The sequence below is a fragment of the Pagrus major genome, chromosome 13 (genome assembly GCF_040436345.1).
Source record: "Pagrus major chromosome 13, Pma_NU_1.0".
Classification (NCBI taxonomy): Eukaryota; Metazoa; Chordata; class Actinopteri; order Spariformes; family Sparidae; genus Pagrus; species Pagrus major.
Window position 1 is genome coordinate 22470527 of NC_133227.1, and position 20773 is coordinate 22491299.

General features: G+C 39.1%; 2 protein-coding genes across 2 annotated transcripts; both read left to right on the plus strand.

Annotated features, from left to right (window-relative positions):
- The first annotated feature begins 849 nt into the window (after nt 1–849).
- ccdc15 (coiled-coil domain containing 15) lies at nt 850–7821 on the plus strand. Its single transcript, XM_073479191.1, has 10 exons — nt 850–1246; nt 2156–2293; nt 2694–2825; nt 3024–3140; nt 3248–3373; nt 4895–5014; nt 5090–5193; nt 5498–5692; nt 6244–6392; nt 6507–7821. Exons 1-10 carry the CDS (start codon nt 1070–1072, stop codon nt 6554–6556), a joined length of 1308 nt encoding a protein of 435 aa, XP_073335292.1. The 5' UTR covers nt 850–1069; the 3' UTR covers nt 6557–7821.
- Nucleotides 7822–8646: 825 nt separating this feature from the next.
- On the plus strand, nt 8647–20468 carry slc37a2 (solute carrier family 37 member 2). The gene is made up of 18 exons (XM_073479192.1): nt 8647–9243; nt 11134–11215; nt 11722–11812; nt 12545–12623; nt 12719–12854; nt 15007–15083; nt 16759–16925; nt 17026–17063; nt 17141–17290; nt 17742–17832; nt 17940–18002; nt 18124–18209; nt 18589–18637; nt 18773–18846; nt 18971–19049; nt 19212–19309; nt 19479–19543; nt 20179–20468. The coding sequence occupies exons 1-18, from the start codon at nt 9185–9187 to the stop codon at nt 20192–20194; spliced, it is 1500 nt and encodes a 499-aa protein (XP_073335293.1). The 5' UTR covers nt 8647–9184; the 3' UTR covers nt 20195–20468.
- Nucleotides 20469–20773: the final 305 nt, after the last annotated feature.

Here is a 20773-nt window from a genome sequence, read left to right on the forward strand (position 1 = left end):
CAGTAAAAATTTCAAACTCTGGATTATGACTAAATACCTGAAAAACTGACTTTCCAAGGCTCTTGTCGTGTCTTATTTATTTTTGTCTTCATCCACTCTTCCTCCACTCTCTTATCACATAAAGCCTTTTAGAGTGACCCACATTGAAAAACATCCTGATCAGCATAAGAATAGAAAGCATTTTATCAGTACATTACTTGCGTTCATGTTCCTGCTCCCACTGATAGCGTGATGGTATTGTGGCAACGATAAATCCAAAGTAGGACAGTAAAGCTGAAACAATTCAATGTGACTTTGAAGAGTTTGCAGAAACCGGTCAGAGCCTGAGAGAATACCACAATTTGTCTCACCCACTTCAACTGACTCTCAGTGGACTCTGAGGGTTTGAAGGTTGACCAAAGAGCTCAGGCACAAAAGAGACGTGTTCAGCAGTTAAAACCTTTTCAGGTCCAGTGCCGCTTACTTACAGTGTAAAGAAACTGAATACAAGAAGTAAAAAAAGACTACCAGTAATTGAAAATAACAAGAAAACTAGTTGATCTGAATGTTGGCTGTGCTCTGTAAAGGACCCCAAGTCTGGACTGTGAACTCTGCTCATTAAACTGCCTTCTGCTGATGAGAGAAGGTAGTGATTGGGGTCACTTATTATTATTATTATTATTATTATTATTATTATAATTATTATTATTATTATTATTATTATGGATGGATGGATGGATCCCTGTTTTTCATTGTGTTCAGGCATAATGCAGTTTCACGGTCTCGCCTCCTGTCCAGAGGGGGGCAGTAATGCGCCATTGAGCTGTTTGGCAAACGCCAGAAACTCAAAGAAGACGAAGTGAGCGAAACTCAAACAAAACAAACCTGTTGGTGCTCACAGACAAACGTTACAGGGGTTTTCTCAGTTTTCTCTTTTATTCTGGTGAACATATTAATCGTACCAGTGCGTAATACAGTCGACAAAACTGCTGTAACGTTACGTCAATGTGTAACCACGGCAACTGGATAGCGAGAGGATCTTAAGCCGTGAGTTAGCATTAGCTTAAGTTAGCAGACGCTACCGTCACCAATGAGTGCTAGCCGGCTTGTAACTTCAACGAACCGCAGGTGTAAAGCTTCGGCCAGCCGGAGCAAGACGGACCCGCCACCCTCCAGAGCCAACAAGGTGCTGGCCGAGAGGAACCCGAAGGTGGTGGCGGTGGGAGCCTGGGTGGAGGGCGGACAGGACTGCCTGGAGCACCCGTGTGTGAGTTTGGCATTTAACGCTAATGAGCAAAGCTTTGACTCTGTTGTCAGGCTGTTAGACACCGTTATGACCAGGCAGCCTGCAGGTTCAGGGAATGAAGAGTTTTGTTTGACATCGGATTTTCTTCTTCTTTATTTGGGCTGCTACTGACCCCAGTGTTGACCTATTTTATATGAATATTTATTATGACAATTTCTTTTCAATAGCGTCCATGTCAGTGTGACCCAGTGACTCCAAATCAATGCCAAAAAATCAAGATAACGAGATGTGGAAATGACAATAAAGCATTAAAATAAGGAAACATCATAATATCTAATAGGGAAATGTTGCATGTTTTTTTTTGTTTGTTTGTTTTGCCAAAGAGCCATTTACACTTAAAGAAATGTGTTAAAGTCTGACCGATACTGATATTGATATTTGAGGTTTTTAAAATCTGATAAAATTATTATTATTATTATTATTATTATTATTACATATCCAATTATAGTATATCCATATGAATTAACTTCTTTTTTCTGTCCACCGACCAAATGGCTCTTAGATGTTCAAATTTTCAAATATTACAAGCCACTCAATAGATTACCATTGTTGGAGAGTGAAGCAAATCTAATAGCCACCTGTATACTTTGTATATACTGTGTGTATACTGCCAGCATTTGACTGGTGGCTGTATCTTAATTTTACCCCTTAGCACATGCAATTTTGATGCAGGGCTGGTTTGGTATTCTTTTACAGACATTTCTTGTTACATATGGGTTAACATATGCACTGATGCTGAGATATGTGCAATACACCAGCATCTATTATTCAAATTGTTACTCAAGTAAATGTAAAGAAGTATTATCCCGCAAAATCAAATATTTTTTGTCCCGAAAGTAGTCCAAACAATCTTCTCATGTCTTGTTTCAGTCTCTCGCTTTGCTAACTGAGGAGATCCAGGCAGAAAAGAGGAGGGAGAATGAAGAGAGCCTTCGTCGGTTTCAAGATGAAGTACGCCATCGTGTGGCACAGCAAGTTCGAGTCAGCAAGAAGAGACAGCAGCCACCGGTAAAGATGACATTACTTTGACTAACAGTGAAGCATTCTTGAGATTGCACTAGCTCTCAATGGCTTTTTTCACGCACATTTGAGTATTTTAAATTTATGGAATAACTGTCAGTTAATTTTTTCATTCAGTTGATCAAACATATAGTCTGTAAAGTGTCAAAAAATAGCGGAAATGCTCATCACTATTTCACATTTATTTAAATTACTTTATACAACCTACAGTCCAGTCAATCTGTTTAAGATCAAGTAAAACAGAACAAGAGCAAATCCTCACAATACAAATTATTGGAGATTGTTTTTTCTGATGTGTGACTCATTCATCAATCAATTGACTAATTGTTTTGATACTACAAAAAGCCTGATTGACCTCCACAATGTAAAACTGTGTGTTTCTGTCAAGGTGAAACCTGACAGGAGACTCCCACACCAGAAGTTTCAGGCCTGGACCCACCATGTGTCTGCTGTTGAAAAGCTGATGTCTGGTGCCGGAGGTGCTGCACAACAGAGGGTGATGGAAAGGGGCTCTCAGGAGGTGAGAGGGTCTTATATTATCAAGTAATTGAACCCAGTGGCTTCCTTTGCGATGTACTGCCAGCTCTATCTGTTCCTATTTTCTTCAGTATTTGGTCTGCAGGGTCAGAATGATTGTATTGTTTCCTTGTGTGAGTAATAAAAAAATGTGACAGTGATTAATCTGGAGGATTATTTATTTCCACGTCTTTTTTTCCAGGCGATTGAAGGCATGAAGCAGGTCAAACTCAGACTGGCCGCCTGTCGGATGATCCCGCATGGGGAAATGACGTCAGACCTTCCTGGAGGTCAATGGAAAATCTCTCCAACCAGACATGTGAGTGCCTCTGTCTCACACTTGTTCCTCTTTTATAAACTTATAGTTCCTATAATTGTGTGCATTTATGGTGTAATAAAAAAATAATTTTCCTCTACATCCAAAAGAAAGCTGGATCTGTCATGCTGAGGGCAGAGCAGGAAGTGGAAGAGGAGGATGTTGAGGGAGAAGAAGACGAGGGAGATGATCATCTCTTCACCAGTCAACACGAGTGTCCTCTCGTTCAGCAGACGGTTAATGAATACCCTTTATCATGTCTCAGTCTGTGTGGGCATCTTTTAAACATAAAATCCTAAATGATATATGCAGACATTCTCTAATATCATTCAAATTATTTTCAGTGCCATTTCAGCCAGTACTGGTACAGATAACTTTCATTTCATTGCAGGTTCACTGTGTATCAAGAAGGGGTGTAACAAATCTAAATATATGGATATGAGCAGAAAATGCAGTCTGAACAGATGCATACAACAACTTTAATTCTACAGTAATATTTTGTCTTTCCACTTAGGTGTCAGCTGACAGAATTGGCCTCAACACACACTCACGTCTTCTCAGAGTCATAATTCAGTTAATATGGAACAGACATAAAGCAAAACTCACTCTTTCCAGTGATAGGGGTGTTGATGTCCTTAGAAATCATTTGAAAAGGCACTCATTATAACTTAGTAACTAAGTAATTCAATGATCTTCTGTACATTCATGGTTAAAGAAAACAGAAACAACTCATAGTTACTGCCTCATGATTGGAGCAGATTAACCAAAATGTAAACAAATACAGGCTAAAAATCACAGAGATGTAGCTATTTTTCAGTTTGATATTCAGACATTTGAGGTTAATCCTCAATAACTTGAATTGTGTCAACAGTTTTAACTAAATATTATGTGCAATGCAGCTTGACTTAAGTTGCATTAAGTGGCTGTCACTGGTGCTTGGAGAACGTTTTTGGCATGATAGTAGTTGGGAAGTCTGACCAGCTAAGGGTTTTTTAAAAGCCCTGTGGTGGAAATGCTAGTGTGTGGTGTTTGTTTTGTGCCAAACATAACATTTTAAATGGCCAAATAATTCAAGTTTGTCTAATCAGACTGTAAGCCAGGCTAGACCAGATGTTGTGTGAGTTATTCAGAGAAGCTGTGTTCCAGTTCAGAGTAGCAGAAGGCCTCTTCAAATTAGACAGCAGCATCACGAAACCCTAAAACATCTTAAAACATGTCCTCAGGTGTCTCTCGCCAACTCATAAACCCAGATAATTCAAACTTTATGGCATGATATTCCTAGAGATAGCTGATAGAGCGTAATGACACAGTGTTAAACTGGGGCATGTTCCATTTGACCGGTGTTTACAGAACGAGATGTGATGTTTCACTTCACCACATGTCTGAAAACATTATGGAAGTGTACAAAGTTCATGATAGTTTATTTGTATAATTTCCATTTCCCTCTAACGCCTTGTGATTCACTACAAGTCCAGGCTTCTAACAAGGAACAACAATGAATAATGCTGTTTGGGCCAAATTTGATGCAGATTTGTTAAGAATGAGTTGAGTTTATCCTAAAGGTGTTCTCCAGTTAATGTGTTAAGCAACTTCAATCAGGTGGCTGCACCAGTGATGATTTAGGTCTGTCAAAAGAAAGAGGGAAAATACTTACACAGTCAGTTCTCCTGTGTTTTATGATAATGTTGATCAGTTAACAGTAGATCTAACCCCCAAACATGGACCTGGTAATCTGACTCTGACTCTGACTGTTTCAGCTGAGTGGACCTGTGTCGTGGGATTCTGACAAATCACAGCCTGATCCTATTTCCCAGTCCAACCACGGAGTCCCACGTGTTCTGTGGCCTCTGACTGACACAGAAGAACTGAAAAGACAGGTAGATATTTAACCTTTGGCTTTGTGTGTTCAAGCCCTGTCAGACCAAATGTTACAGTAATTTGTCTCTCTGCAGCGTCAGTCTCAGTTCCTGATGCACCGCCGTCTGTACATGAACATCGAGAGAGAGCAAGTGAAGGAGAACAAACAGCACAGGAAACACCTGAAGAGGACGGCAAGGTGACCGCAATATTTTCTCCTGCATCACTTCCTCTTATTGGTGTACAATTAGTCTTTAGAGTATCTATCAACCTCTGCAGCTTTGAGAGATGGCTCTCTAAGTTTAAGTTATTTATAATGTTTTTCATTCACAGCAGAAACAATATTAAAACATTGATAGATTTTTTTGACACTAAATGGCTCGATATTCTGCTTCTTTGTACAGCATACAGACTGACTAAAATACTGGCATATGAATCAAATTGCATGTGATTCTTTGGTCTCAGTGAAAATGTCCTCTCAATTGTTCCCCTCTCCACTGAAGGATCAAAGCAGAGAAGGAGCAGATTCGTCTGGAGGAAGAGAGAAGGTTGGAGAGAGTTCAGCACCTCGCGGAGGCCCGACAGAAGCTGGAGGAGAGAGAGCTGCTGATTCTGGAGCGATTGAAGCTGGAGGAGGAGGACAGAGCTAAGGAGCTTCAGAGGAGGAAGAAAGAGGAGAAAGGGAAAGTAACTGCGAGGTATTTAATGGAGATTAAGTAGCTAAAGTTTAATGGGGAACTCTGCTGATCTTGCACATCAAAGTCTGTTTACAGGTGTGAGGGAACACTACTGCATATGTGAAAAGTTGATTAATGCCTTTTGTGGCTCCAGCTGAGTTACCATATCCATATAACTTCATGGGATTTGGTTTTGTTACAAGAAGGCACCGATTATTTTCAGTATGTTGAAGCCGTTTCACAAAATTTGTTAATTTTCTCCTCATGTAACAACTCTTAAAATCCTGAATTTGTAAGGGAGTCTGGGGATATTGTTGTTACTGGTCAAATGGTTAGTTGAAACGGACAGCTGCATCATCAGGTTAAAACAACCCAAACACTTAATTTTAAAATGATTTATTTATGGTTGATTTGATAGGGACAGACATAATATACATTGACAAACTGAAACAGCTGTCTGATACAAGTATCTCCTTCATGGAAAGTAACTTCATGCAAATCAGGAGCAGGGCCTATGTGTCTTCACAAAGTGAAGCTGCCCTGATAAACGGGTTGATTTGAACTCTCTGCAGGTTCATTGACGCTCTGAGAGCTCAGATGAAGGAGCGACTGTCTCAGGAGAAGCTGGAGCTCCCTCCTCTCTGCTGCTGTGCGTCCTCCTTCTGGGACTCCCACCCCGACACCTGCGCTAACAACTGTGTCTTCCACAACAATCCCAAAGGTACTCGCTGCACACACACAGCCACCTGCCTCGCTCTCTACACACTCCACTATTCACCTTCAATGAAACTAAACATGAAAACATTGTTGACAGAAGCGTTTGTCTCTTCCACAGAGTATGCCAAGGCGCTGCATTCAACAATGTTGAGTTTGGAGTTGCAGTAAAGGAAGTTGATGAACTGCAGTGGATGTTGTCTGGTACAAACAGGCTCCTTGCTGCCTGTTTAAAGGAACAGTTCAACGTTTTCGGAGAATGATAGCCGTTTTCAAGTCTAGAAATAACTCAACAAATATCAGGTGGATTGCCATGACATTTTGGACGGATATTTATTTTTTCATAGAAGATGAATACACAAGACTTTGGTCATCCTTGTCTTTTCATCCTGTTCTACCAGCAAGTTTTCACTTATCCTGTGAAATACTCAACATCTACTCGATGGATTGGTGCTAAATTTTGTACAGACATTGATGGTTTCTGGATTATGAATCGAAATGGCCAAATGAATAATAAAAAGACAGCTTGTGGAAGCTTTTAAAACGATCGCATCAATTGGATGCTAATTCAGCCACAATCTGTATTTCACATTGTGTGTGGAGGTGTGTGTGGTTATTTTGTAGCAGCTTGATGTCATTTGCATATGATTTAATGAAGGACAGCTGTGTGTAATGGCTCTGCACTCTGGTGAGGCACTTCTCAGATCAGAGGCTGCAGATTCATCAACATATCTGTCCTGCTGCCTTCAGCTGCTGGGATTTAATGAGCCGAAGGAGAAGCTTTTCATACACTTGACTGTTAATCAGCTGTGGACAACAGGAACTGTCCGAGTCACTTATTAATCTATAGTTAAATACAGACCGTTTACCAGCGTTCCTGTTTTAAGCACATTGAACATTACCTTTTGAGGCTGGAAAGTGTTTAGTCAAAATTGTTTTATTGCAGTTTTACGCGTTTGTTGTGTGATTGCTTTTCATTTTGTTTGCTGTTCTTGATAAAGCTGTCACATTGGCAGCAGATTGACAGATATAGTTCTGAGTCTGTTCTCAGTGCAAATTCTACATTTTGTTTATTAGATATATTTTAAAACCTCACATGAACTTATTTTTAGTTTATTTATTGATCATTTTTTAAAAAATCTGTATGTTTGCGCACTCTACATGTAATTAGTTAAGCATCGGGGAAGTCAGTACATGTGTAAACTTGAGAATGTGGTTTTGAGGATTTGCTGTTTGTTGTGTGGAATTTGTAGGAATCTGTTCAGTCGTGTCGATTTTCTTCAGGGCTGTGTTTGAAAGAAAAACAATGAAAAGCTCAATTTTGTGATGTTTTTAATTAAATGCTTCTTACAATCAATCAGAAGTGTGATCCTATTAAGACTTACTGGTTCAGTCTTATAAAATGCTTATAAATATTAAAATTATTATAAAATGTGTTTGTTTTTATAATGGATTAATTTCTGTTGAGATGCTTACATTTATTCTCTAAATGGTTATAGAGGTTTACATTTTGTATTATGTATTTATATTGTCCTCCCCAGTGCCATTCGTATAGTCATTATATAGTTGTACATCTATTTTGTAAACTGGCAATATTTAGATATTTTTAAAGGAATTTTAAGGCTGTCAAATGTTTTTTATTTGCATTTTGTTAAGATTTCAAAAGCTGTGAATAGACAGTGGAAACAGTGAATCCTCTATTTAATGAAATATGTAGAGGATTTAAATTTTACTGACCCAGGTACCACTATGAGCATCAAGTCTGGTTTCATGGTTCAAGTCTGGTTTTTATCACATAATAATGACTTTTTAGCTGATAAATCTGACTTTTTGTGTCATAATTTTGACTTTTTATCTAACAATTTCAACTTTATATCACATAATTTGACTTTAAATCCATAATTTTGACTTTTTATCTCACAATTACAATTTACCATGGGAATATTTTTTTCATCAAGCTTAGTTTTCATGTTATTATATCTTTTCTTGAACTGGCAGAAACTTGCTTTTTGTACATTTTGCTGGTTTGTACTTTTTTTTACACAAGAAAAGGCTAAAAAATTATAAAGATTAACCACAATAAGAGGTATTTTTCATTAGCAGATATTGTGTGTCACTTATTTCTTATCCAGCTAATCATCTGTCGACCATTACGGTGTTGTCAGGACCACGTACAGGGGTCCCCTCACATTGGGCACCACGTAGGAGTATCAGCTGCTCCTCACCTCAGCTGTTTCCTGTTCTTCCGTGACGTAGCAGGAGACGGTCACGTGACCGGCCGGGAGGCTCCGACTGGAAAAATCTTGTGGAATAAACACTTTCCGGCTAATAATAATAACAACAACTGTTTTTGTATTCACACCGGACGTGTTTTTTGAGCCTGTAGGTGTGTTACAGCTGCACGGAGGTAGGCTGTCTGTCCGGACCGGCCCATATAAACTCAGCCGTACAGCATGGAGAACTGCTGGATGTTTACGGACTGTATCTCCCACCAGGAGGCTACATGGTCGCTGCTTTACTCTGTTAGCAGCTAACATCTACTCTCAACCTTTATCTACCGGGTCCGTTTACGTTTGGTACGAGTGAGCTTTTGTTTTTGTCCCGGGTCAGCCAACTTGCTGCTACAACTCGTTAATACACGGGCCGCTTATCTTCTCCTCCTCTTAATACAACTGTAGTAAATTAACTACAGTCCAGCTGTGCCTCAATTGTCCCATATAACGAAGTGCTACGAGGACATGTCTGCGACCAAAGTCTGAGTGATTTTCTGTCAAGTTTTACAAAAGTTTTCATCGAAAAATGAAGCGGTCTCTGGCTCCCGGCATACGACTTATCACGTCCTTTTCTCGAGATAGTTGGTAAGTTTCCATTATCGTTCATTCCCATTGTTCTCCTCACTTCCAGCCTCGTTACGGCCGTCGGGGTTCAGAGAGAGCGGCTAGCTGCTCTGCATGTGTGTTAACTTATCTCCCTGCTGTAAATGATTGGCTTAACCACATCGATTAACTCACATTCTGTCAATTTTTTATTGTGGTGAGTGAACCCAGTACAGTAACCTAATTTTCCTACATGTTAAAACATGTTACAAACTCGTCACTACGGCTTGTTTTCGCTGTTTTCTGTTAAGGGTTCTGCTGTGAGAATCCGGAGCCACGCCAAACTCCATTTAAAAAACAGGCAGTTTAAAGCTTCCTCTATTATTGACACAGTTTTGCCCTTTAACGAATCGATACGGTCGACATCCAGCATTTAAGGAATTTGCCGTGGGGCACTTTAATGTAATAACATCTCAGTTTCTAATAATATCACTCCACACTGCTAGCAGCTGACACTTTGGGGAATAGTCATTACTTTGTTTTGCTGATATTACAGCAGCTAAAACTCAGCAGTGGTTCAGCAGTTTAGTAAGAAAGTCCTTCCCCACCTGGATGGAATAATAATAATAATAATAATTAGAGATTTAAAAGTAGAAATGATTTAAAAACAAATCTTTTTTATTATTATTTTGACTAATATCTAAAAACAACTTGTAACTAACAAAATTCATATAATAAAACAGTGTTATAATCATGGATTCATCTGAGTAGGGCTGCAGCAAATAATTATTTTCATTATCAAGTAATCTGCTATCATTGAAAACAGTGAAAAATGGCCAACATAATTCCCCAAAGCCCAAGGGAGTTGCCCTCAAATAGCATTTTGTATTCAACCAACAGTCCAAACCCGATAAACTGTATTTTTACCATAATATAAGACAAGGAAAAATAATCAAATTCACATATTTGAGAAGATGAAACCATCACATATGACATTTGACTAAGAAAGTTGATCTTTTATCAATATATCATGAAGACAAATCATTTTCTTTTTTGTTGATTAACTAGTAGAATTATCATGTCATAGTTTTAGTAGTGATTGCATAAAATTAAATGTTGAAGCATTTGTTTTTATGCATTGTTAGGAGCATGTTTACACACGATCAGTAGTGTCCAGCAGTCTCTCTGTTGCAAAATACTTTGAAAAACTTCAGAGTAATGTATAGTTCATGTTAATTAAAAACGCTCCCTCACACTGCCATGCCATGTTTCTAGTGTATGTGATAAACAACATAATGAAGAGCTGAACAAGCCTGACATTGTTGAGTCACTACACTTGGACATGCCATAAACACTGATCTATATCTACGTACTGTATGTTTGGTGCACCTGTACAGTAATGCAAATGAATACAACAGCCCTGCTCTATATCTGATCTGTTTTGTGTGTTTTTGCTGACACAATTTCAGACAGTGGTAGAGGAAGTACTCATGTCCTTACAGCAGTGTAAAAATACTCCATTAATGGTACTGTCAGCTGAATGTTCTTAGAAGGAAAACACTCAGTCTTCAGAAAAAATGGTGCCTATGGATGTTAAATTATTATGACATTATTGGAATGAGACATCAATGTGTAGGAAACATTTTACTGTTGTACCTTTTCAAAGTGTTGGTCACTTTAGCTACTTTTTTTACAATATATATGCTAAACTACCTGTTACTTTAGTCCAGTGTTCTTAACCTCAGAGTCAGACCCCCTTTAAAGGGTCACAAGATAAATGTGAGGAGTCATGAGATGATTAATGCTGTAGTAAAGAGGACAAAACATACAGTAAATGCAGCTTAGATTTATATTTATTTTGTTTTGCGCTCCATTTTGGTCCTTTGTCCTTCTGTTTTCCACCACATCTTCATTTCAATCTGTCTTTTACAGGTATCGCAGTTTCATTCTTTTCCTCACCTTCCTCTTCTACACGGCATACCATCTTTCACGGAAACCTATCAGCATTGTTAAGGTAACTGAAAACAATTCAGCCTGCAGTTTTTACAGGGTTTTTGCAGGAACTTGACAAGTGTGGGTCACACGTCATCAACAGCCGTGTGGCGCTCCTTCATATGAGTTTGGAAATCATGAAAAAGACATCTTTATCTTCATTTCATGTTGCCACGTTGCTTTGTTTTGGCTAAGTACAACTGATTCAATTTCTTTTAGTAAATGGTTTATAAACATGCAGTATCTCTGGTATGAATGTTCTTAATGGTTATAGTTTGATGGGGTGGTAGGACAGGAATGGATAAGGAATGAAATATAAAGATTGCACATTGAGAAAAGGCATATTTTCTGCAATCACAAGTTCATGCAACCCCTGTATATCCAAACATGGACCAAAGACTTGATGACAGCTGAATTTAACACATTCCTATGTTTTCTTGTAGCCTGTCTAGAACTTTATGCTACTGTGTCTGCGAGTTTTGTATCAATTCACCTTCTTCCTTCTGTGTTTTTCTGTCTGATACTCAGAGTCAACTGCACAGAAACTGCTCCACAGTTGTTCGCCCTGCAGACCTTAACATAACTGATAATGATACTTGGTGCGACTGGGCTCCCTTCGGTAAGTCTTCTGTATTCAACTCGAACACTCCACTATTGAGTCGATGATAAGTAATATATTGTTATATAAGAGCATATCAGGGATTTCTTGATCCTCAGAATTTTAATATAGTAAATAAACAAAAATGAACTTATGTATAAGCAAATATATAGTGCAATAATGTGCTTGTGAAGTAGCCAGTTAAACCCTGACAGGTTGCAGAAATCCCCCTACAGCTGGCAGTGACAGTCACAGCCTGATTGATGTTTGAGTGTCCTTTAATCATTATCACTGTATGGCTTGCTCATTACATAAATAATGAAGATCATTCTCCTGTCTTTACACCACACACACACCTGTATTGTGGCAGACAGGTGGATTAGATTGAAGTAAGTGTTTCGTTCCCTTGTAGAAAAATACACCAAGCCGAAGTATAATATGTTGAAGTGAAAACACACTTTTTTTTCCCATAAAACCTCTTAACCAGCTAAAACCTTCACTACATAGAGATTGTCTTGCATTTTCATTCCCAGTAATGAGTACTGGTATCAGACTACAGTAAAGGAAGGCTTTTAATTTGGGAATCACAGTGATCCTGGGTTGAATTCCCATTTTAATTTCCTCGCTCAGTCAGTGAACACAAGTGGCTGTGTTGGTGTTTGGGAAGCTGTTGATTAATTGGGGGAAACACATCCAGAGTTATAAATGATGATAAGGAGAAAGGTAACAGTTTCATCGTTGTCTTCTCTCTAGACCAGGACAACTACCAGACACTGTTCGGGGTCTTGGATAACTCCTTCCTGGTTGCCTATGCCTTCGGCATGTTTATCAGGTTTGTACGTGCTGTTGCTGACAGTTGTTATGCTTTGTCTCACTGCGTGTGTGGTGTGTGCTATATTGTCTCATAACTCTTTCTCGTGTTCACAGTGGGATATTTGGGGAGCGCCTGCCTCTGCGGTACTACCTGAGCTTCGGGATGCTGACGAGTGGGTTGTTCACATGTCTGTTTGGCCTCGGCTTCTACTGGAAAATCCACTCTTTAGGGTACTACGCCTTCATCCAGGTAAAGACACCACAATGGCAGGGTATAAACACAGTTTCCCTGATGGGTTCTGGTTGGGAGCAGAAGTATCATTAAGACATTATCATTAAGTAGTATCATTAAGACAGACGGGTGGTAATGTCAGCTGATTTGTCATTCTGTCTAGAAACTTAATTTCAACTACTACTGGCCGTATTGCCATTAAATTTAATATGGATATGCATTGTACCAAGGGGATGATTGTTTAAGTGTTTTTATCACATATGTCTTGCTCTATATCTCACATATACTCCAGTATCAGGCCCAATAATGGCTGGTTTGTAACTTCCTGGAAAACAATTAAAAAAATGTTGATGACTCACCCATGCCATGGAAATATAAAAAGAAGGACACAGCCAGAGTGTTTCTGAGGACTGGGCCTCACGGATTACTGTACAAAATCATACATTTATAACTTGTGCAACAAACAAACAAAAAAAACTTTTACAAAAACACAACTTTATTCACTGATTTTGGTAAAACAGGCTCATTTTTTTATGGAGGAGGTATTTTCCCCTGTCCTCCGACTACTTCGCCTCAACTCTGCAACTATGCTGTTGCTGAAGTGACTGCTAACTAATGCCAACCAGCAGCCTCCTAATGAACACCTCCGGACCAGTCCGCCCGTGTTCACTGGGAGCTGCCAGTCTGCGCAGAGTTGTGGTAAAGTAAATAAAGTTGGATTGGATTGGATTGGACCGCCAGCTCCATGGCGGGGGGTATAACACACATTTAGCGCTATTGGCTACTGTAAAAGCTATCACTATCCACAACAAGTCCTTCCCTAATTGCATGTTTTTATAGGAACACGCTGACAATGCCAAGAGTCGTTTCATGCGATCCACACAAAACAAAAACCTCCAAAATCTAACTTTTCAAAGAAGTTTTGAATGGTGATCAACAACCCCTCATCTATTTTGCCAGGCAGAACTACCACATACAGCAAAATTGCTTTCGGGCAGAAAACAGGAAGCACAGAGATCAGATGAGCTGTTTATTGCTGACTGCTCACCAAACTCTCAGCCATACCAACATGCACAAGCCAGGTTTCCCTGGTCACTCAACTCTTAAGAAGATGAATGTAGCTCCCAGTGTGGAGGCACACTCAGTTCCCCTAGTACAAAGAAAGTAGTTTTGTTTCACTTCATTTTTTTTTTCAGATCCCTTGGACTGGTGACATAAAACCACTGTACTGAAAATGATATTACTGCTGTGAATTTCTCGTGTGAATCAAGTTCCCTAATCCTCTATAAGATTTGAGTCATATAATAGTTGGAGAAAACACAATTTTGTACACAGGCTAGTTTTGTTTGCTGTGTATAAAGAGTTATTTTCCAGTTTACTTGTTTCAGAAATTGCCTATAATAATTTCCCTATTCCCTCAATATTTTTTCTTTTTTTTCATCATTAAAAAAGGCTTTAACACTCGTTAAAATTACACTCGACTGATCCAAAAGTCTGCTGTTATGGTGCATGTGCGGTTGAATAAAATAAAATAACGTGCTCCACTCATGAATGCAGTGCTGTTTTTAGCTCTGCAGTGTCAGATGAGCTGCTCACGTGCATCACATGACCCTCCCTGTAGCCACAACCTTAGGGAAACTTTAAGTTGAAATGTTGCTCATGCTATGAATAATAGTGAGTCAAAGTCACATTCATTAGATCTTTAGATTAGTTTGTAAGTTTGTAAGAAAAAAAAACAGCTGACACAACATCTGAAGCCTGAAAAAGAGTTTTTAAAGACTGAAGCACCGACATGTAGCTATCAAAGAATCACTGATTTATTGTATTGATTAACAACCATTTTACCCTATTACAGGTGTGATCACTCTGAGCTCTGTGGGTCAGTACAGACCTCATTTATCATCACTTCCCTTCAGAAATGTATAGATCTCACGGTGGCTTAGTCAGGCTTTACTCACGCACATCACATGACTCAAAGCTGCATCATAAGACTGCAGGAGTGTGTTTGGGCTCGCACAGGTTCGGTGTGGGAATGTTAAGAATCACTGCTCACTGGTCCTCTCTCATTCTCCTCTATATGTCAGATGTTTGTAGGGTTGTAGGGTTAAGAGACTTAAATGCAGTTAGCTAACACACACTGGTTTCTCCCTCTGTTTGCTTCGTCCTGCAGGTCATGAACGGGCTGATGCAGACCACCGGTTGGCCAGCTGTGGTGGCTTGTGTCGGCAACTGGTTTGGAAAGGGGAAGTGAGTACTGCTCAATGTGCAACAGGGCGCAGTCCCGCTGACTATGCAGGATTAGATGCTTTTTTTGCGGCTGGCTGACTCACACATTTGTCACGTTGGGACAGCACAGTGAAACCAGGCTTTGATTTGTCTCAGTCCACTAGCATCCAAGTCCACATCATAAATCTAAACTGCCTCTTAGATATTTGTGGAACCTCATAAACTGATCAAAGTAGAACTACAAGCTCATCCCTCAGACAAAAGTCAAACAACAGTCACACACCCATCTGAATGGGCTCCACCCTTTCCAGTGCCCCTTTACTTGCACAGTAGAAACCAGGCCACTTATAGAAAACAGGTTTAACAGGAAATCAGACATGTTTATGTTCGGTGTAATAACCTTGTTGCTTTGAAATCTTGTGTTTACATGAAGCTGATCAGTACAAAAGTAAACATTTTGTGTTGAGATAAATTCAAAATCTACTCAGATTTTATTTGTTGATCATGAAAAGATCATCTAAATGTTTATGGGGTGTATTCTGGGCTCAGACTCATCCTCCATCTAAGTTTTGTGGAAATCTGTTCAGTAGTTTTTGTGTAATCCTGCTGAAAAACTAACTAACCAACAGACACAGGTGAAAACATAACCTCAGTAAATTAGCTCAGCATAAAAACTGAAAGCATGAGGACACAGCTAACGTGGCTCTATCAAAGTTTGCAAATATACCACCAGCAGCTCTTGACTTTGGTATTCAACATGGTGTATCTTGTTTGTTTTATCTGAAAACAAACATAAACGTAAAAACATACATTTGTGGTGCTAGAATATTCTTGATGATTAACGGGTACGGTGACTGTGTGCACCATCAGTCTTGCAGTCAGAGTAAGGTTGCCAGGTTTGGTACCACTGTTTATTTATGGTGGTTTGACAGAGACTATACATGCAGGCATTATTACATATAAATAAAATGCAACCAATGCAGTAAATATAGGACATCTAGCCATGGGTAGTTTGCTGTTCTTGTCCCTAGTTAGGCTTTTTAGGAATAAAACACATGATACAACACTGTTATGAAGGCATAAAACTAACAATGAAACAGACACAGACAAGCAGCTTCTACAAACAGTGAATGTAACAGCAATGACAAAGAAAAAAGTCAAGAAGTAAAAAAGTTATGATTCAGAAGAGAAAAGAGGAAAGAATAAATAAGAAGTGATCCACAAAGACATCAACCAAAACCTGTGGTCCCCGACTGTGTCTGAGAAACTGATCTAATGCTTGCACTACTTTCCCTTACTGCAGTTGTGTGCAGTAAGAAACTCTAGGTTCTGGCAGGCAGAGCCTGGCTAGCTGTTTGCCCCTGCTGCTAATGTTCATGCAAAGCTAGGCTAACCATGTCCTGACTGCAGCTCCATACTAAACAGACATTGATATCTATCTTAATTTCACAGAAAGCATCTAAGCAATAAGCATAGTTCCCAAAATGTTGAACTATTCCTTGACGGTGGTTGATGACTTATTAAGGGAATTACTTCTGATTTGAATTCCCAAACATATTTCACAAGAAAACAGAACATGTTAAAGTCTGATTAATAGCTTGTTAGAATCCAAAACTGTATTTCTGTAGGATTACCATAAATTTACCTTTAACAGCTCATGCTCATGGCCTTTATGTGCTTGTGTTTTGATGATCAGGCGTGGCTTCATCATGGGTGTGTGGAACTCCCACACCTCAGTGGGAAACATCTTGGGCTCCCTCATTGCAGGAGTCTACGTCTCTTCAGAGTGGGGAATGTCCTTTATCGTCCCTGGACTCATCATCGCCTCCACTGGGATCCTCTGCTTCTTCTTCCTGGTTGAAAGTAAATGAAAAGAAATAAGTAACCTTAATGCTGCTTTTAAGTTCCAAGTTGCCATAAAAGAACATTTTCTGAGTCTCATCTTTTCCTCTCTCCTCTTCAGAACCTGAGGACGTCAACTGCACTCCTCCTCAGCACCATGTGAGTTAAAACAGAAACATTCACTTTCCTAATGCAACAAGACAGCTCGAACTTACGCAGGTGTGTTTGACTCACAGGGCGACCAGGAGAGCGGTGAGACGGAGCCTCTCCTGCAGAACTCGTCCCACGTTGACAGAACTGTGAACGGTGCCATCGCCACCGAGTCTGTGGAGGTTATTGAGGAGCCTACCGAGGCCATCAGCTTCTGTGGCGCTCTCTGTATACCTGTGAGTGGAAACCATGGAAATGTCCTTCTTGTTTGATGTTTTAAGGTTGTATTTATTGAGAAAATTTGTACAGTTTTAAAGACATAAAGCCACTTTGTGTAGGATTTGAAAACATCGTACTTTGGCACCCTCTGGTGTTGGTACCAGGAATTACACTGTGGCATCAGGTTTTAATTTAGCTGCAAACAAAACTTTTGCAATGAGAACTGTTTGAAAGATGTTATAATCACATAAAAAGGCACACAGAGTAACTTAAATGCTGATTTAAAAAATAAAAAAAATTACAAATTTCAAGTTTTTTAAATTCAAATTAAGCTATCTGAGATTTACTGAGAATTTAGTCTGCCCCTCCGACACTGAGATGAAATCATGACACATAGATTAAATATAGACGTAGTCTTCAGAGAAATATAGTCATTCAGGCTTTCATGGTGTTTTGTGTCTCTTGCAGGGAGTGGTGGAGTTCTCTCTCTGTCTGCTGTTCGCCAAACTGGTTAGCTACACTTTCCTGTACTGGCTTCCTCTCTACATCTCAAATGTTGGTCAGTATTTACACACATTCAGAAAGAAAGTAATATAGATTTACACATTTCCACATCATTTAATGTAATTTTTTAAAGTAAATGTTGGGTCTGTTTTTCATTTTCAGCACATTTTAAGGCAAAAGAGGCAGGAGACATGTCAACACTATTTGATGTCGGAGGAATCGTGGGTAAGTTTCGAGCCCTGGCTGTTCAGTTATATCACTTGATATGACAGGATTTTATTTCAAAGGCCTCAATAATTTGAATTTTCAAAAACATGATCTGACCGAATGTGTTTTGTGTCCACAGGAGGCATCATGGCCGGCCTTGTGTCTGACTACACTGGTGGGAGAGCGACAACTTGCTGTGTCATGTTGCTTGGTGCTGCCCCTATGGTGAGTGTCATCCAACAAATCGAATTATTTTATGACAGCATGGTCGTCGGCACATTTGCAAGATTAACCCTTTAACCAGTGGCTCCCTGGCTTCGTTCCAACACTTGAAAGGAAAAGGCAGTTTTTCTTTCATGTTATTTTCTGTGCTATGGATTCTGTCTTTCCCTTGTCTCAAATCCAGCATTACAACAAAATATCATGTCATTATAAGTGTACAGATATTTAAATTCGCCCACATGGCACTTTGCACTTGAGTGGGAGAAGTACGTGGCAGTAGGATGATATGATAATTAAAAAAATAGCATTGATTTCTCTAATCAGTTGTTAATCACAAAGTTGAATGTGTGATGTCGCTGATTATTTCTGTTTCATGTTCCAGCTGTTCCTCTATAATTACATTGGACAAAGGAGCCTTGGTACTACAGTCGGTAAGACTTCTTTACTGTGTTTCTTGTTTTTGTACTTTTCTAGAAGGGAAGAAAAGAAAGTTGGTTTGTTTATAGACATGTATAAAAAACATTTTATGAAAACAAGCCTTTATTAACACTTCCTTCCATGTGTAGGTATGCTGCTGGTGTGTGGAGGCCTGGTGAATGGACCGTATGCCCTCATTACTACTGCTGTATCTGCTGACCTGGTAAGACCTGAATCTCTGGAAACCCACAGTTTATGTCCCTGTCATCTATTGAGCCTTAACAAATCAAGTAGTGGACATCAGTTAAAAACACATTCTGTACTTTGATGATGTGTTTGTGTAACAGGGAACACATGAGAGTCTGAGAGGAAACTCCAGGGCATTGTCAACAGTGACGGCAATCATTGACGGGACTGGTTCAATAGGTCTGTATGAAGTGTTGAAATTTAACATCCTCATCTTGATGATTTATTTTATTTCACTCTTAAAGTTAGAGTTATAGTGTTTAATGTTATTTACTCTATATGTCATGTCATATATTAAAGGAGACCGATTTCTGTGTACTGATGTGTTTGTGTTTTCTGTAGGAGCTGCTCTGGGTCCTCTGTTAGCCGGCATCATCTCTCCCACCGGCTGGAACAACGTCTTCTACATGCTCATCTCTGCTGACATCTTGGCCTGCCTGGTCAGAAACATTACTTTATTCAATGACATTACAATACAGCAAGGCTTTTGGCCATTACTGCTTATTCCAGTCATGTTTTAGATTATTGGACTGTCCTGACTGATGTGATTCTCCAGCACATTTGTCAACGACGCTCTGACTGATGCATTCTTTATTTGTTTGTCTTCAGTTTTTGTCCAGGCTCGTTTACAAGGAAGCTCAGGGTTGGTGTAGACGTGCCCCTCGAGTCAGAGGGTGAGTATCGTCAGCTTTGGTTTTTGCCTCAAGGAAAAAAGAAACTGCTATTTTTCAAATTTACCTTTATTAACATTTATCTCAGGAATACTTTTGAGATTGAAAACCTGTTTTTTTAATGATAACCAGGCCGGGACAAAAAAAACATTATTAAAATCACAAATCTGTATTTAGTAAGGATGGTAGACCTGATGAGTAATCATTCATTCTATTATTTGGTTCAACATTTGAGAAATTCCCTTATTCATGTTCTTGCAGAGATAAGCAGAATGATGTCACTCTTACCTACTGTTTCTATTTTTAAATGGATTAATCAGTCATGATAAGTCGTGTTAATTAGTGATCTTTAGAGGTGTTAGTAGTTATAGTTTTTTTTATTTTTAATAATTAGACAGAGCTGTTTCCAGTCTTCATGCTAAGCTAAGCTAAAGATCTTCTGGCCTAACTCTCGGCAAGCCAGGTAATAAATGTATTTCTGGACTATTCCTTTAAACAAGGAATAAAATGAGGATATAAAAAAAGGATTTTAACAATCTGAACAAAAATGTAACATTTAAGCAGGGCTATTGTATTTGATAGCATTATATACTGTGTATATGTATATATAACATTTAACTGTAACCTTTTTTTTCTAGGTTCAAAGAAATCTGAAGCACACGATCAAACTGGGAACAAAACACACAAAAGAGGGAACAATGCCGAAACTGACCTCGCCGCACACGGACAACCATTTTCCTTTTAGGCTGAACAGAAACGAAGCCATCAGTGGAAGATTTAAGGCACTAAACTGACGATTGAAGCCTTCTTCTTATTGTAAAACAGAGAGAAATATGCCTTTATAGGTACAGAGCTTTTTTATGACTAATCTTCTGATTCTAACTTGTTTGTTTTAATATTCTTTTATCATTAAAGTGTATATACTGTGCATTTTCTTAATTTTGTCTTTTTCTGTCTCCTTAGCTACTGATTCTGATTTTTTTAGTCCAACATCCTGCGAAAAAAAATGTTTAATCTCCTACTCAGTTGTTGTCGGGGCAGATACCAAGAGTACAGTCCAACTTTTTGCACCAAGTCGCACAGAATACACATTTCAACAGAGCTCTGTGGAACTTAAGTTGTGCTGCTCACATATGACCAATTGTAAATTGCTACAAATTGTAAAGTAGAGCCCCTTTAACACATAGTTTCTTTTCGTGCAATATCAGATTGTTAGCGACATTTCAGGTCACT